Below are 18,154 nucleotides of genomic sequence, written 5' to 3' on the forward strand. Positions count from 1 at the left end.
GTATTTGAGTTTCATCTTCAGGATCTGGCCTTCTAAAGAGCAGTCAAGGTTGATCTCCTCTAGGACTGACAGGTTTGATTGCCTTGCAGGGACTCGCAGGAGTCTTCTCCAGCACCAGAGTTCAAAGGCCTCAATTTTTTGGCACTCAGCCTTTCTTATGGTCCAACTTTCATGGCCATACATTGCAACTTGGAAAACCATAGCCTTAACTATAGAAGACACTTTTGTTGGCAGGGTGATGTCTCTACTTTTTAGTATGCTGTCTAGTTTTGCCATAGCTTTCCTCCCCAGGAGCAAATGTCTTTTAATTTCTTGACTGCAGTCCTCTCTGTGTATGTGTGTGAAAATATTGCAACTCGATACTTGAAGCATGTTGAGTACAGACACTGTAGGAGAAATGAGAACATGGTAAGGATCACCATAAATTTTAAATTGGAAATAGCACCCTTGAATAAAATATTTGTGTTTTTATATGGAAACGTATAAAGGACAAGACACAAGACAAAAGAAGAAAGGGGAAATAATGTATAAGAAATAGTGGGATAGAAGAAGGGGAAAACTCAGAAAAAGAAATGATCGTGGAAAGGAATGCTGAAAAATAGCAGAAAGGAGACGCCAAAAATTGGTGTGATACATAGAACCATAATTCAATCTATAAGATCAGAAAGCTGACTTCAGGTGTTCTGGGTGAATATGAACTGGTCCACTAGCAAATTTGTCTATTTTATGTAAATTCATGCAAATGTTTATTCTGAGTTCATATTTATAGTGGGAAACCACTATTATCTACTCAATTTGTATATTTGGGATAAAATAAGCAATTTTTGTATTGGGTGGGGGATTCTCATTGGTTACCCATATGAGTTAGGCATTGTCTTTCCAATTAACACATTGGTCTCCAGAGGGGAATATTTAAAGTAGAGACAAATTGTGTGTTCCAAAACTAATCATACTTTGTTTTTAGAGATGCAAATGAACATCATTTCATTTAGCACATTCCATTTAAGAATACTTTTTTCTAAAAGAAGGAAAATGAATGACAAAGGAACTTTAGAAAAAAGGTTTTAGTAAATTGCTTAAATGTTTAAAAAATTTTTGGTGCCAATTATTTCAAGCAAAGAAACAGTTGATCCTCCTTAGCAAATTATTCATTGTTGGTTAGTAATAGATGAATGAGTAAATAGAGAGTTATTTGACTGAACATATCAACTAACAATGTTTAAACTTGATTAATATTCTAGATATGCTAACAGGATAATGGTTATTTGAAAGTCTTTCCTAAATCCCAGGAAGCAGTATGTGTATATAGAAAATAATCACAAATATTTATTTTTATTTATTTATTTATTTTGTCAAACACAACAATATATATATAAGTATAAGCATGAAATAACCACACAAAATGAATACAACCAAAGGGAACAGTAGGACAGGAACAGTAGGCACGCTGGTGCTCTTATGCACACCATGTGGTGAAATATTATTTCATATAGTGAAATAATATGTCTGTATCGCTACTACAGGGGTTAAAATAGTACATAGCTTAAAATAATTCAGTAAGTATACTGAATTGCACTGTTCAGAGGAAACTAAAATACAGTCCTATTTATGAATAAATTACTCTTCTACTTTTAATAAAAAGCAGTAGCACAGCACGAGCCTGTCATACTCATAACCTCTGAAGAAAGTCCTATTCAGAAAATGTCTATGGAGATTGGCAACTGGACTTCCTTGTTTTTTCTTTGAAGATGTTTCACTTCTCATCCAAGAAGCTTCTTCAGTTCTGACTGAATGGTGGCCTCCAAGTGACTTCAATGACTCTCAGAGAGAGTGCTAATGACTGGATGACTGCAAGGAATATAAATCCTTCCATTCTCCACCATTCAGTCAGAAAGCTTCTTGGATGAGAAATGAAATGTCTTTGAGGAAAAAACAAACAAACAAGAAAGTCTTTTCAAAGGTGCCTTTTGAAAAAGGATCTTTGGGTCATCCTATTCAGAAAAAATGTTAACTATACACTTGCTGAATTTGCAAATGACAGTGATTTTATTAGGATGTAAAGAATACAACCAACCATGGTTGGCTCATAAATACAACTAACAATGGAGTAATTATGGATAAAGTAAACTGAGTGACAGTGACTACCAATTACATATATATTTTGCTTTTCCTTCATCATCTTCATTTAACGACCCCATAATCCCCTGCGGAGTGGGCAACTGAATGTAGCTAGCAGAGTGTTTTAATGGCCGGATGTCCTTCCTATTGCCAATGCACACTTTTGTTCAGCAGATATATTCTCAGTGTGCTCAGAGAGAGCAATAACTGCCTCTACCTAGGATCGAACTCACAGCTTCCTGATTGTGAGGTGAGACCTCTACCTCTAGACCACAGCACCACTCATATATTTTGCTTTTTACCAAAAAAAAAATTTTAATGGCAGGAAAATCTTATCTTTGAATAATATGTTTGCAACTTACCTTTCCTTATGATTCTTAAGTTATGGATTCTACTTACAGCTTTATAGAGTAGCATACATTATATGTATGTATGTATGTATTTTGTGTGTGTGTGTGTGTGTGTGTGTGTGTGTATGTATGTGTGTTTTCTGAGGTTTTCGCGGGTGTTTGTATGTAGGTCTTTGGTTATTCGGGTTTTCTCCCGCGTAAAATTGGAATTTTACTCCAATTTTACGCGGGAGAAAACCCGAATAACCAAAGACCTACATATATATGTATGTGCAGGTTTTGGTAAATATATATATGTATGTATGTATAAACCAGCTTAGTATTGAAAATCAGAGAATATGGAGCTCCTAAGATTATCTCTTATCAGTCAGCTGCAAAAACAACATTCTTCTTGGCTCTAATCCACTGTAGGAGGAGAACTGGCAAACAATTAGTTAAATGACCTCTGTTACTTTATCCTAGTTCTTGGTCACTGATAGATTCCCCCAAGCAACTCTGGATGATATACAATCTTTATCGTGGAGATTTAGATGAAGATAGTGAAATTACTTGCACAAGAGGTGGACAAGAGACATGAACTAATATGGTTGGGCAGTGCTTTAGTTCTGGTGCAGAATAGATATTTCAAAACGTACAGAGTATGGGTGCAGTATCTGTGTTTAATTTAGTATAGCAGGCATTTCTATGTACTAAATTAAATTTAACCTTCTTAGCGACCGGCTGCATAGCTTTGGTGGCAGATCGTGACATAATGACTCCTACTAACATATCATCATAAATATTCCTCGTCTCTTCCATTGGTAATGAAATTTTGCCAGTTAAAAGCAGCCTCTCCCACTTCTTTTCCTCCTTAGAAATGATAGACATCTATTACAGCTTTTAATTACTTCCCCACCATTCCAAGTTATCATTGACATTTGTTAATGTGCAGTTTATGTTCTGATTTCTATGTGTACAAATACAAAACCTGGAAAAAAATAAGAGTTTCTATATTTAGTACAGGAAGACTTTTTCATGGTACAGACCTAGAAAGATGGCATTGTGTGTGTGTGTGTGTGTGTGTTTGTGTTTCTAATAAACCTCTTGGATTCTACTGAAGGCATAGGACTTCTAGTAGGAAGGAGAGAACCAACATCTGCACTGTTTCATTTAAAAAAAAGAGAGAGAGAGAGAGCTACTTTCAGAAGACAGCTCATTTAATTTTCTCATGAAGCTTTATCAACCCACACTTGTTTCACAAGTGTCTTATTTGGAGTCATTTATTTTCTGAATGGAATATTTTTGTGAGTCACGAGATGTATTATTCATGTGCTATTTCAATAGCGACAAAACAATGCTGTGATAGATGCTTGTGAGATAAAAGTAAATACATGTGCTTAGAATTCTGAAAGAAAGGAAACGGCTTTCTTTTCAGAACCACTATAAACGGAGACTGAAGACTCACCCTTTGAAATAGGCTGGGTTGTTTTTTTTCAAAGACAAAAGACTTCAAACGCCAAGGTTTAAGTAGGTTCTCACCTCTACACTTTCAAGAAAGCAAGGACAAGTGAGCAGTGGTGAGATTCAAATAACTGAACAACCGGTTCTCTGCCCTAATGACCGGCTGGGTGGGCGTGGCCAAGGTGGGTGTGGCCAGTGTGTGTGACAGGCAGTACTCAGCCTCCTGCACCACCCTGGGAGCCAAAACAGGCCATGGTGGGAGGGCGCTGCACACCCCGTGCCCTGTTTTGGTCCTAGTAGGTTTCCCTGCAGCCTCCTGGGAGCAAAAATGAGCCATGGGGATGCCATGCCGCACCCCATTTTGGGCTTAATAGTCCTCCCTGCACTAACCTGGGAGTCAAAACGGGGCGCATTGGGACTTCTGGAAGAAGCGGGGAGGGGAGGGGCCAGCCAGCAATTTAACAACCGGTTCAGCCAAAGTGGTAAGAACCGGTTGAATCCCACCACTGCAAAAGACGGAAAAATACCGTCACATAATCACCTGTACTAGCGGTGAAGGATTAAAAGAATCAGATACTAATGAACAATAGAATCATATTTATACTAAACTACAAACCAAATGAAAGGACGAAGAGATGAAGGCAAGGTACGGTGTATAAATGAGGATATGTAAGAACATAGTTGCTGACACAAATGTGTAAATAGAAAGTGTAGGACAAGAAAGGAGGTTATGAAGTGCAGAAAATTATCTTCTGTACCCATAAAGAGGAACCAAGAGGATGAGGTTAATGCAGCGTAGAGCTGCTTAAAAATGAAGTTGATGAGACATAAGCAAGTTGTCATGAGACAACTGCATGAAGATGGGGAATATTTTCATAACATATTATGGAACAATGTATAAAATAAGCACTGTATTATTTATTGCCAATTCCCAATATAGTATTTATCACATCAATATTACTATCTCCATCATCTGTTTCAGATGAAATGTTTCCTACCCCTAAATCTCTAATAGCACCAGAGTCCTGTTCCTTTTCTTTCCTGTCCTGTCCTGTCACTTTGGCCACCTAATGAGAAGGAAGGACTCACTGGAGAAGAGCCTAATGCTGGGAAGGAAAAAGAACGGGAAAACAGAGCTGGATGGAGTCACCGAAGCAGTCGGCGTGAGCTTAAATGGACTCCAGAGGATGGTTGACAACAGGAAGGCCTGGAGGAACATTGTCCATGGGGTCACGATGGGTCAAACACGACTTCACAACTAACAACCTGACCTTTCCTTTCCCTTTTCTGTAAACTGATAACTTGCATGATTGTTTCTTTGATGACAGATGGCAAAAATTGGGATTCTTGTTTAGCCTTCAGAAAAGATAGCTATGGGAGGATATGACAGCCCTTTTCAAGTACCTAAAAGGCATAACTGAGATCAAGGTAGAAATTTGTTCCCTAGCAAAAGTGGAGGACATGAAAGAATGGATGTCTGTTATAGGAAGGCAAATTCTAATGGGAGATTTAAAAAAAAAACCTATCCTAGCAGTAAGAGCAATTGATTACAGAAGCCAATCACCCTCAGAGACTGTGACCTTCCTTTCACTTGATATACTTAAGAGACTTGACATTTGTTTATATATAAAATATGGGATTATGATAGGAAGAAGAGATAAATTGCTGCATTTTAAGAGGTGGTAAATTACTAAAACTTTGTTTGAGTAATTTCTTTCATTTGTTGAGATGAAAGAAGAAGTCATTTCTTTATATATTTCTTTCTGTTTACTTTTTTCTTTCTTTTTTTCTTTCTTTTTTATAAGTTTGTATTAGTTTTTTTTATTGTTCTAGTTGTAATACTTAATAAAACTACTAGAAATAAGATTTTGATTATTCAAATCCAATATTAAATGCTTTTCTTTTCCAGACACATTAAAAATTATTTTGGGAGCAACTTTAAGTGGCGCGCTACTGAAGGCATGGAACTTCAGGTTATACTGTAACTCCGAGTTCTTTGCCAAAAAGCCTTGTTTTCTTTAAAATAATTGAAGGTCATTCTTTAACTTCCATTTCCCCATACTATGTAAACCAAAACTGTGTCATCTCCGAAAGCCCACAAACAAATACAGAATATTAAATATATTATTCAATAATTTTTTTTTAATCAACTCAGAACTTTGCCCCAGAAAGAATAATAATAATAATAAAAAAAAAACCCGGCTATTCTTATATGCACAAAAAGTCACAAAATGTCACAGTCATTTGGATGGCAAAAAGGCACCCAAAAACAAGAAATAATCATATGTTCAAACTATTACAAAATTATGGCTCTTCGCCAAATCCACATAAAACACCTGGAATAAATATCAGGGGCTGACTGAGAAGACAGGAGAGACCAGATTGGAGGTATGGCCTGGTTCAGTCATTAAGAGACATACACACAAACACACAAATCAAATTCCAGAACGCCTAGGTGTTCCACCATTGCATAAAAATCCTTTGGAAGAATTGAGCACACCATTGAGGGTCTTCACACCTTCTCAACTCCATTATATTTTGCAATAGAAGATCCATCATTGCCAAGGAGTAATGGTTGACAGAATGATTGCTTCCCAATTTAGTTACAATATGCAGACAATTGGGAAAACCACTTCTGCCCAGTGTGGGGACTGTAGAAGTTGCTGTCTGAATGGTCAAATAGGTCCCGCTCTCCATTCATCTAGGGAGATCTTCGCGGCAATTTCAACATAGGTGTTGACTGATGTGAAGCAGGATGGAAGCAGGCAGTTCTGAACAGAAACAAAAAAAAAAATGCCTCATGCAGCAGTTCCCAATTCAGTCATTTTTCTTTTCTTGAACGAAAGCATTTGGTTTCTGAGCGAAAGTCTCTGCAACCAGCAGTGGGAAAACCAGGGAAGCATCAGCGTAGACCTGATAAGAGAAAAACATGGTAGCTCAGACGATTGGTCCCTCTCCAAAACATTCATCTGCTTCTTTTCTAAAATACATTGCCTGTCAGGATGGTTATGACGGTAACCTTGGAATTCGTGCCCCATCCATGCCAGCGCATGATCTCTCAGTCCCTTCTTGTCCCATACATACCTTGACAGGCTTAGCATCCATACGGATCTTTCCCCAGGACACTGCCTCGTCAGGCCGAGCTCCTGAATCTGAACCATCAAACTCCTGTGCGGTGTTGACATATACGGAGAAGTCAGCTCCATTTCTCTGGAAACCAAAAAAAAAAACCTTGGGTGACCTCTAAGGCTCATCTGACTGATTATATCCTTGATTAGACATACCAGGGCTATGGTGAGCAGATCTTCAATTGTCATTAAGGCCAGCATTGCCCTCATGACCCTAATGATTTCCAAAATGCAAGGGTATGAACCAGGGCTGAAATCCAACAGGTTCTGGAGAACCGGTAGTGGAAATTTTGAGTAGTTCAGAGAACCAGCAAATACCACCTCTGGCTGGCCCCAGAGTGGGGTGGGAATGGAGAGTTTGCAATATTCTTCTCCTGTCACGCCCACCAAGCCACACACACAGAACTGGTAGTAAAACAAATCGATTTCACCATTGGTATGAACAAGTGCTTCAGAGCAACTTCAACAAATGATTATTAGACCCAATAATTATTTAGCATAATATTCTCCACTCTGGCAGAAGAACATCAAAACTCCTTGTAGAAGTCCTTCCAAGCCCTACTAAATAGGACAGTGGAAAGAATGGCCAAGGACTGATCTTGCATTCAACATGCAGGGAACAAACTCATGGCATGGGTCTTCCTGAGTGGGAAGAATTACCACGACCTCAACTGGAAATTCCAGTTTTGCGACGATGACCTGTGAGTTGAACAACTCAAAGCTATATTTGCAACAATTTCAATTCTCTGCGGAACTCTCCAATGTAAAAATGTTCACCATCTGCACTCTTTTCTGGCATAATGGATTACTAGATTGCCTTTAAATATTTATATTTTTAAATACTTAAAAATATATAAGAGCCGTGATGGCGCAGTGGTTAGAATGCAGTCCTGCAGGCTATTTCTGCTGATCACCGGCTGCCAACAGTTTGGCAGTTCGGGTCTCATTGGCTCAAGGCTGACTTATCTTCCATCCTTCCGAGGTGGGTAAAATGAGGGCCCAGATTGTTGGGGGCAATATGCTGACTCTGTAAACCGCTTAGAGAGGGCTATAAAGCACTGTGAAGTGGTATATAAGTCTAAGTGTTATTGCTATTTTATTGTTGCAAGCCCTTTGGTTAAAATTATAGGAATTGAGGGATAGCATCAAGATGTCTCTATATTCATTTTGCTTAAATAAATGTTTCATCTCACACCATAATCTCTCCCTCCCAAATCAACCTTGACTTTGTGGCTACTACCCACCACTCTCCCTCACCATCAGATTTGCATTGGCAATGTGATGCTTAATAAGGCCTCCACCCAAGATGATCATTCCTGTCTTCCGGGCAAAGATGGCCTGGCTGTTAATGAGTTTCAGGTCTGTAAGAGAGATGACAATAACGGTTACGATGGAAATGTTGCAAACACACATTGTACATCTCAAAAATAAACCTACAGCTGCTGAGCTTTCAACATACAGCATTTGCTAACCTCAACTTCAATGCAAGAACCGCACTGGAAGTTTATATTGTTGGTATGTCATTCCAGCCAGATTGGTGTGTGTGTGTGTGTGTGTGTGTGTGTTCATGTACAGGTATATGTACGTATACATGTACATATACATACATACATACACATTTTTTAACCTGTGTATCCAGGAGTGGGTGGGGGTCTTAATTAGGACTTATTTTGGGAATAGGACTTATATTGGGTGCATGTGTAAAAATCAAGCTAGAACGTACCTTTGGGGTAGCTCGCATTTTCAGGGAAACACGATATACACACACACAAACGCTCTCACACACACGGTAAAGTTTTCCCCTGTCCAGTCTTGCCCAACTCTAGGGCAATCATTTCCATTTCTTGCCATGGGAAAGCCAATGTTGTCCAAATACATTTTCCTTGCTCATGTGGCCAACATGGCTATATGCCAAAGGCGCATACAACCTTGTCACCTTCCCACCAAAATGGTACCTATTCATCTACTCGCATTTGCATGCCTTCAAACTGATAGGTTAGCAGCAGCTGGAACAGATAAATACCATTACTAAACAAAGAACCGAATGCTCCCCAGAGTTAGTTTTGCTGCATCTATTTACAGGAGCTAATCTCAAGTTTGAAAATTATGATGTTTTTAGCTATTTAATTTTACCACCTAAATTGTAGTTTCTCAGCATTAGAAAACTTTTTGATTATGTAATAATTGACAGGTCTTTTTCAAGGCCTCTTCAGCTGCTACATCAGAAAAAAAAATCACCAAATTAAAATAGTAAAATATCAGAGGTAGAAACCAAATTTGGATGGATTTTATCATTTGCCTTAACAGCAATAGAGTGTAATATCAATATTTTACATTATATGGTAAATTTCTACATGTACAGTACTGTCTCTTTACTAGCTTTTCAGTACTTTTTTTATTTTCAAAAGTTCTCTTCTATGCATCTTGGATCTTAATTTAGTTACCTGATGTTTGTTAATCAGAATTCAATAAACTTTTATACCTTAAAAAAAAAAGCATATAGCATCAGCTTGTAACTCTTGGGCTGCCTAAAGCAGAAGTTGTAAATATAATACAGATAACTTAGGGCCAACTTATGTTGCAAATTATCTTCATTCACCTTCTACGATGTCCATCACAAGACCTGGTTTCTTATAGGAATGGAAGAAAATCATGTCTCCGAGGGATCCATCTGTTATTGCTGGGCTCAAGACAGGAATGTTATTCTGTTGAGAAAATATAAGTAGCATGGCAGCTAGAAGTAGCAGAAGCTAGAGATGCACTTCCTGCATTTGTTTTATGTATTAAATATTTATTTATCTTTGTTTGGAGCCCAGTTTTAAAGGAAAATCTAATACTGGGGGAAAGAACAAGCCATCCACTGGGAAATGAGTGGGGCAACAATATCTGCAATACCAAGTCTCATGTGCAAGATCATCTAAATACAGATAGTCCTTGGCCTATGGCCACAATTTGAGCCCAAAATTTCTGTTGCTAAGCAAGACAGTTGTGAAGTGAGTTCTGTCCCATTTTACGACCTTCCTTGGCACATTTGTTAAGCGGATCATTGAACTTGTTAAGTTGGTAACACAATTGTTAAGTGAATTTGAATTCCCTCTTGACTTGGCTTGTCCAAAGGTCACAAAAGGTGATCACTTGACCCTAGGACACTGCAACTATCATAAATACATGCCCGTTTGAAATTTGATCATATAACCATGAGGATGCTGCAATGGTTATAGGAAAAACTGCCACCATTCACTTCTTTTCAGTGCTGTTGTACAGTAGTGGCCAAAATTGTGGAAACCTTTTCAGAAAAGAGTATTTTCTAAAACTAGCCAATAACACCACTTTTTTGGGAAGTAGTACCATAAAATTATATATCAATGGAAAGATAATTTAATCAAGAATGTAATGCAATAACATTTATGAAGGATTTGCTATTAGAATAGCAGCTACAGTATAAAGAAGAAAAGTGAAACACGTAGAAAAAATGAGACGTACCAAAATTATCACGTCAGTGAATAGAATAGAATAGAACAGAACAGAACAGAACAGAACAGAACAGAACAGAACAGAATAGAATTTATTGGCCAAGTATGATTGGACACACAAGGAATTTGTTTTGGTGCATATGCTCTCAGTGTACATAAAAGAAAAAGAAAAAACCTTCATCAAAGGTACAACATTTACAATACAAATGATGGCCATAGGTTGCAATTTAACCCTTAATGATAGCAACAAAAAGTTAGAGTCATACAGTCATAAGTGGAAAGAGATTGGTGATGAAAACGATGAGAAGATTAATAGTAGTGTAGATTTAGTAAATAGTTCGACAGTGTTGAGGGAATTATTTGTTTAGCAGAGTGATGGCCTTCAGGAAAAACTGTTCTTGTGTCTAGTTGTTCTGGTGTGCAATGCGTCATTTTGAGGGTAGGAGTTGAAACAGTTTATGTCCAGGATGTGAGGGTTCTGTAAATATTTTCACGGCCCTCTTCTTGATTCGTGCAGTATACAGGTCCTCAATGGAAGGCAGGTTGGTAGCAATTATTTTTTCTGCCGTTCTAATTATCCTCTGAAGTCTGTGTCTTTCTTGTTGGGTTGCAGAACCAAACCAGACAGTTATAGAGGTGCAAATGGCAGACTCAATAATTCCTCTGTAGAACTGGATCAGTATCTCCTCGGGTAGTTTGAGCTTTCTGATTCTAGTTACCCAACTAAATACTTAGTTGGGTAACCTTTAGCATGAATTACAATCTTACAATGTCTTCCCATGGAGTGAACCAAGTCTTTTAGTTCTGCAGCCATTATAATGTGAAACCAAGATTGAAGGATTGCTTCTATTAACTGGGTTTTATTGCTGGGTCACTTCTGACTCAAAAGTTCCTTTAGTCGGCTTCGTAGATTTTCAATTGGGTTAAGGTCTGGGCTATTCCCAGGCCATTTCAGCAGTGGAATATGATTATCTTGAAACTCCCCCCCAAAAAGGTGGTGTTATTAGTCATCAAACCTTTTTTCCCTAAAAAGTGTTTCTCAATTTTGGCTACTACTGTAACTTCAAATGGTCACTAAAAGAATGGTTGGAAGTCGAATATTGCTTATATAAAATGGGCCTTAAGACTATATCAGAGATTAGAAAAAAGAAGACACTCCCATTAGGTACCAACAAGGAAGAGCACTTATGCACAAAGAAGTGAAATGATAAATGAAATGAATTTCTCAACCTACTTTTTGTGCCCAATAACAGACTGATTCTGGATTGTTGATTTCCTTGCCAAGCCGAGCAATGAGCTTTGATGGAGTCCATTTCATACCCTGAAAGGCAAGAAAGAATCGAAGAATGGTTAGACAACAATAGATGGGCATGGGAAAAACCTAAGCACTGGAAGCTAAAACATATGAAGAATGGTTGCAGGAACTGAGTTTGTTTAGTTTAATGAGAAGAAGGACTAGGGGAGACATGATAGCAGTGTTCCAATAGCTCAGGGGCTGCCACAAATTAGAGGGAGTCAAGCTATTCTCCAAAGCACCTGAGGGCAGGACAAGAAGCAATGGGTGGAAACTAATCAAAGAGAGAAGCAACTTAGAACTAAGGAGAAATTTCCTGACAGTTAGGACAATTAATCAGTGGAACAATTTGCCTCCAGAAGTTGTGAATGCTCCAGCACTGGAAATTTTTAAGATGTTGGATAACCATTTGTCTGAAGTGGTGTAGGGTTTCCTGCCTAAGCAGGGGGTTGGACTAGAAGACCTCCAAGGTCCCTTCCAACTCTGTTATTCTATTCTGTTCTGTTCTGTTCTGTTCCGTTCCGTTCCGTTCCGTTCCATTCCATTCCATTCCACTCTACTCTACTCTATTTAGAATACAGAAAAACAACAACTCAAAGGTAGACTTTTCACCTTTAACGTTCCCGCTCTCACCTCTGTGTCTTGTTCGGTCACCATCTGGTCCAGGATTGGCATTAGCCAGTCCTCAAACTTGCAGTAATTGTCATTCGGCACCAAGAGATTCCCAATCCTGGAGGGGGAAAGGAAATAGCTATTGACCTCTGCTTTGCATTGCTTTTCTACGCACCACAAATAAGATTACCTTCTCACTATATACCAGATAATATAGGTTATTATATAAGAGAAAACCTGAAAGTAATATCTTCAAGGCACAACACCAGTCACAAAAATAATCAAAGATACTGATTTCTGATGGGGTCAGATTATCCTTCAGCACAACCAAAGGAACCACCTGTTAATTCCACTCTGTCGTAGTTCTTTCCCTTGTAAGCTAAAGTCTCCGATGTAAGTGGCTGCCAAGCATTTGATCAGGTCTTCCTCAATGCCGCCAGCTGTGGTCACCAAAACATCAACCTACAAAATCAAAAGTAACACTCAACAAAGGATCCAAAGGATCAAAGCTTGTTTGCAATTAACTTCCTAGAAATTAAGGATTTTATACTCATGTAGATTTTTAACTAAGGATATTTACCCATGTAGTACGGCTCTATTGCTTTCTAATCTTTCTTATTACCTTCTTCTATTTATATCTTATGAGTTATCACTTTGTTATTTCTATGTATGCTGAGAGCTTATGTTTGCATGTACATTGTACGTTTGTATGTACACTGAGAGCTTATGCACTGGAGACAAATTCCTTATGTGTCCAATCATACTTCACCAATAAAGAATTCTATTCTATTGTTCTAATTCTATACTGCTCTGTTTCTATTCTGTTCTGCTCTATTTCTCTTCTGTTGTAATTCTGTTCTGTTGTAATTCTATTCTGTTCTTTTCTAATTCTATTCTATTCTATTCAGTTCAGTTCAGTTCTGTTCTGTTCTAATTCTATTCTATTTTATTCTGTTCTGTTCTGTTCTAATTCTATTCTATTTTGTTCTAGTTCTCTTCTGGTTTTAGTTCTGTTCTGTTCTGTTCTAATTCTATTCTATTATAATCTGTTCTGGTTCTGGTTCTGCTCTGTTCTAATTCTATTCTGTTCTGTTCTGTTCTGTTCTAGTTCTGGTTCTGGTTCTAGTTCTGTTCTGATTCTGTTCAGTTCTACTCTACTCCTCTGTGAAGGACTACTTTGGTTAAGTTTTGCCATCAATCACACAACATCAATCAGAGTGATTGAAAAAGTATTTCCCATGACTTCTCTCTTTCCAGGCCTTGTATGTCCATCTAAATATCAGAGAATCTTATGGTGTAATAAATTCCCCATAATTCATTCTGAAACACCCACTTCCTTTTCCAACTACATAAACATACAAATATACATACATACAAATACAAAGACAAAAACCTATTTCTCAGTCAAGCCATACCATGTTATGTTGCACCAGATAGCGGATGGACTCGCGAACACCTGAGCTGATGAGGTTGGAAGTGAAGCCCAAGAAAATTGTACAGCCAGTCAGGCGGCGAGAACAGGGATTCAAATCGGCATGATTTCCTTCATCTTCCCCTAATGGTGTCAACTTTGCTTCTATCTGCAACAGAATCCAATAATTTGAATCAACCAATGGAACAGAAGTTATCTTTGGAAGTTGTGGGAGCTTTGTCACTGGAAGCTTTCAAGAAGAGACTGGACTGCCATCTGTCAGAAATGGTGTCGGGTCTCCTGCTGGGGTGGGGGTGGGGGTTGGATTAGATGACCTACAAGGTCTCTTCCAACTCTGTTAATCTAATCTAATCTACTGTCCCTTCATCCCATCAGGAATCATTCTGGCCACTTACCATTCGATTGATCTCATTCACAGCCTGTCCAAAACTGGTAGCTTGGAAACCAGTGTTGAGATAAGACTGGAGCAAGGCATGATAGTCTAATCCATGGTCAAAATCATAGCCACGTACAGTTGAGCTCCCTTTGGGAAGTTCTGCGCTGGGCTTTAGTACAGCAGCCACTGCTCCAGCAGGTAGGGCACTAGTCACATTCTCCATCAGGCGGGCAATGAAGCAATTTGCAGCCTGGGAAAATAAAGCCACAAATAAGATTTGCATTTAAAAGGTTTTCTGTCCTGTAACTATCATTCCAGAACCCTGGATCTACACTTCTTAGATTTCTAGGCCCCTACAGGTTGAGTTTTCCATGTAAGAAAAAAAAATAAGTTTGAATAATTTCCCATTCATTGCCCTATTTTCTGGCTGCCAATTCCATACAAATAGTGATGAACTTGCATTAACAGTTCATCCTGTTGTAAATGTTGTACCTTGATGAAGGTATCTTTTCTTTTATGTACACTGAGAGCATATGCACCAAGACAAATTCCTTGTGTGTCCAATCACACTTGGCCAATAAAAATTCAATTCAATTCAATTCAATTCAATTCAATTCAATTCAATTCTATTCTATTCTATTCTATTCTATTCTATTCTATTCTATTCTATTCTATTCTATTCTGGTGAACGATTTCTCTTCCAAGCAATTCTGGATAATGACATGCATGTTGCATAATCCCCATTTCCCCTCATTAATTATTTTCCCTCCCTCCCTGTAGGGGCCTCTGATGGCTCAATGGACTAAGTCTGTCTGTTATTAACACAGCTGCTTGCAATTACTGCAAGTTCAAATCCCACCAGGCCCAAGGTTGACTCAGCCTTCCATCCTTTATGAGGTAGGTAAAATGAGGACCCAGATTGTTGGGGGCAACTAAGTTGACTTTGTATATAATATACAAATGGATGAAGATTATTGCTTAACACATTGTAAGCCGCCCTGAGTCTTCGGAGAAGGGCGGGATATAAATTCAAAACAAAAAACAAAACAAAAAACACCTGGAGTCAACTAGATTGGTGTAAATGTATCTAAAATTAACTGTGAAATGGTAGACAAATGTAGATCCAACTTTTTCCCAGAGACAGAAAGATATTTCTGAGAAAAATCACAATTGTATAAAAAGGGGGGACTGAAATAAAAGAACTCTTGGATTGATTATAGACTGGTTTATCTAAAGTGATTTTCTTAAAATACTACTTTAAGCAGTGCACTGCAACACAAAGAACATCAACCAATCAATCATAACAGCCCTGGGAGGAATTCTGAGGACTGCTGGGACTTGGAGTTTAACATCTAAGATTCCTTATCTTTGCTCTACCACTCCAGATTTTCCTAGGACAGGGATGTCCAAACTTGGCCCCTTGAAGAGTGGTGGACTTCAACTCACAGAATTCCCCAGCCAGCAACTTGCTCATATTTATAGCACAGGCTGGCTGGGAAATTCTGGGAGTTGAAGTCCAGCACTCTTCAAGGGGACAGGAGATGTTACTTTGCAAATATTCCTCTTCAGGCATTTCAGGTTTGTGGTTATTTTTTGCTTGCTAAATCTGGGAAAACAAGATGTTCCTTAGATTCCTGGGAATTCCAGATTTCTGGTCTCAGGCATCTGAGAAGGGGGAACATGCAGGTGCATATGTGGATTGCCATGACGCCATGCAAGGGGGGGGTAGGAGATTTGCAGGACATCAGTGCAATATTGCTTTTGTTCTTTCACATGCAAGCAGGGCTGAGAGGATTATTAAGTGTTGGAACAAGACTAATGTGGGCCCCCTCACCTACACATGGACACATATCTTTAAATTGAGAATTTACTTGATCTGATGTTTCTTGAAAATCCAAACTGGCCTCATGAGATCCCGACCTTTGTTTCAGTTCTGTACTTGTCTCACATTGTTCTGAATTTAAAGTTTCATTTTGGTTAGTTTCGCTCGTTTTGCATCTACCGCCAAATTGAAAAAGCGCTTGTCGCCCCTTTTTATTAATCTCATCGTGTTTCTGTTTTTTCTTGCGTTTTTGAGCTTCAGATTTTTGAGATGGCATTTCATAACCATTCACAAACTGAAACATAAAATATATTCCTAAATGAAATGAAACTAAACTTGCAAACTTAAATAAGTAATGAAATTAAAATTCAATAAATAACTGTTCACTGAGTTTCAGATTAATAAAGTTTATGTCAAACAAGGCTGCAAGGCGGTTTTGCTATATACTGTGTATCATACACACGAAGTATAGAGTATGAAGTATGTATCCAATATGGTTTCTTTTTTAAAAAATTGGTTTTGTAAAAATTGCAACATTTTTTCCCCTTCATGGGCCCCCCTTGAACTCCATGGCCCCCGGAACAATGTGTAGGCTGCACCCCGCTCTCCTCAGGTCTGCATAACTGGACATAAACTGTTTCAACTCCTACCCTCAAAATGATGCTATAGACACCAGAACAACTAGACACAAGAACAATTTTTTTCCTTGAACGCCATCACTCTGCTAAACAAATAATTCCCTCAACACTGTCAAACTATTTACTAAATCTGCACTACTATTAATCTTCTCATCCTTCCCATCGCCTATCTCCTTCCACTTATGACTGTACAACTGTAACTTTGTTCTTGTATCCTTACGATTTATACTGATATTGTTTTCTGATTGCTTATTTGTACCCTATGACTATCATTGTGTTGTACCTTATGATTCTTGACAAATGTATCTTGTCTTTTGATGTACACTGAGAGTTTATGCCCCAAAGACAAATTCCTTGGGTGTCCAATCACACTTGGCCAATGAATAGAATAGAATAGAATTTTTTATTGGCCAAGTGTGATTGAACACCCAAGGAATTTGTCTTTGGTGCATAAACTCTCAGTGTACATCAAAAGACAAGATACCTTCATTAAGGTTACAACACTTACAACATTTAATGATAGTCATAGGATGCAAATTTAACACTTAATGATGCAACACTTAATGATAGTCATAGGTTACAAATAAGCAATCAGGAAACAATCAATATCGATATAAATCGTAAGGATACAAGCAACAAAGTAACACTCATACAGTCAAAGAATCCTTATTCTATTCGATTCACGCAAAGACACTTCTGCACATGCACTGTGAGGTGACACAGATACAGAAGAGTGCTCGTGCCCCCCCAGGGTCGAAGTCTTCCGCTCTTCTGTTGTGGCAGGGAGGGACCCTGGGGGGGCACGAGCACTCTTTTGTTCTGCCACTACAGAAGAGCGGAAGACTTCGACACACGGACTTGCTTGCTTGCAGGCACTGAGCATCAGAGCAGGAGCCACAATCAAAGCAATGCAATGCAAAGCAATGCAACGCTTTCGGCGGCCAATCAATGCACGCGTGGGAAATCCTTGGCATTCCCTCCCCCCTTAAAAAAAAACAAAACCACAAACCCAATTCTTTTAATATCAAAGCGTCCAGATCTTTTCCACTCTCCTGCCCCTTACCTGGAGACCTCCGGAGCCAACGTGCGTGCGCCCGCCTTCCCTTCTTCTTTGGATGTCGGCCGGGCAGGGCAGAGCCAGGCAACCTCCTCGGGCTAAGCTAACCGAGAACCGCCCCTGAGCGGCAGCCGGCAGCGGAGTTGGGCAGAAGGAGCGCTTCGCCGGTTCCACTCGCTCCGCTCAGCGGGAGGAAGGGCTGAACTTCCGCCAGGAGGCGTTCCCCTTTCTTCCCTTCTCTGAAGAGCTGGAGCAGGAAGTCGGCTTCAAGGACGGGCGGAAGCCGGAAGGAGGTTGGCACGTGGCGCTGTAGCCAGGATAGTCCTAGAGCGGGAACGCGCGTTTTGTTTTGTTTTTTAACCAAAGGATCGTCGGAGACCGTCCTGAAAGGTCTCTTGCTAGAAGACTATAAAA

The 18,154-nt window shown here is 39.0% G+C and overlaps 1 protein-coding gene across 1 annotated transcript; it reads right to left on the reverse strand.

Moving 5' to 3' along the window:
• Positions 1-6,056: 6,056 nt before the first annotated feature.
• DHPS (deoxyhypusine synthase) lies at positions 6,057-17,916 on the reverse strand. The gene is made up of 10 exons (XM_058186394.1): positions 17,747-17,916; positions 14,243-14,473; positions 13,831-13,995; positions 12,756-12,877; positions 12,437-12,533; positions 11,744-11,830; positions 9,636-9,741; positions 8,294-8,397; positions 6,993-7,118; positions 6,057-6,821 (listed from the first exon to the last, which is right to left on the reverse strand). Exons 2-10 carry the CDS (start codon positions 14,444-14,446, stop codon positions 6,726-6,728), a joined length of 1,107 nt encoding a protein of 368 aa, XP_058042377.1. The 5' UTR covers positions 14,447-14,473; positions 17,747-17,916; the 3' UTR covers positions 6,057-6,725.
• Positions 17,917-18,154: the final 238 nt, after the last annotated feature.

The sequence above is a fragment of the Ahaetulla prasina genome, chromosome 5 (genome assembly GCF_028640845.1).
Source record: "Ahaetulla prasina isolate Xishuangbanna chromosome 5, ASM2864084v1, whole genome shotgun sequence".
NCBI lineage: Eukaryota > Metazoa > Chordata > Lepidosauria > Squamata > Colubridae > Ahaetulla > Ahaetulla prasina.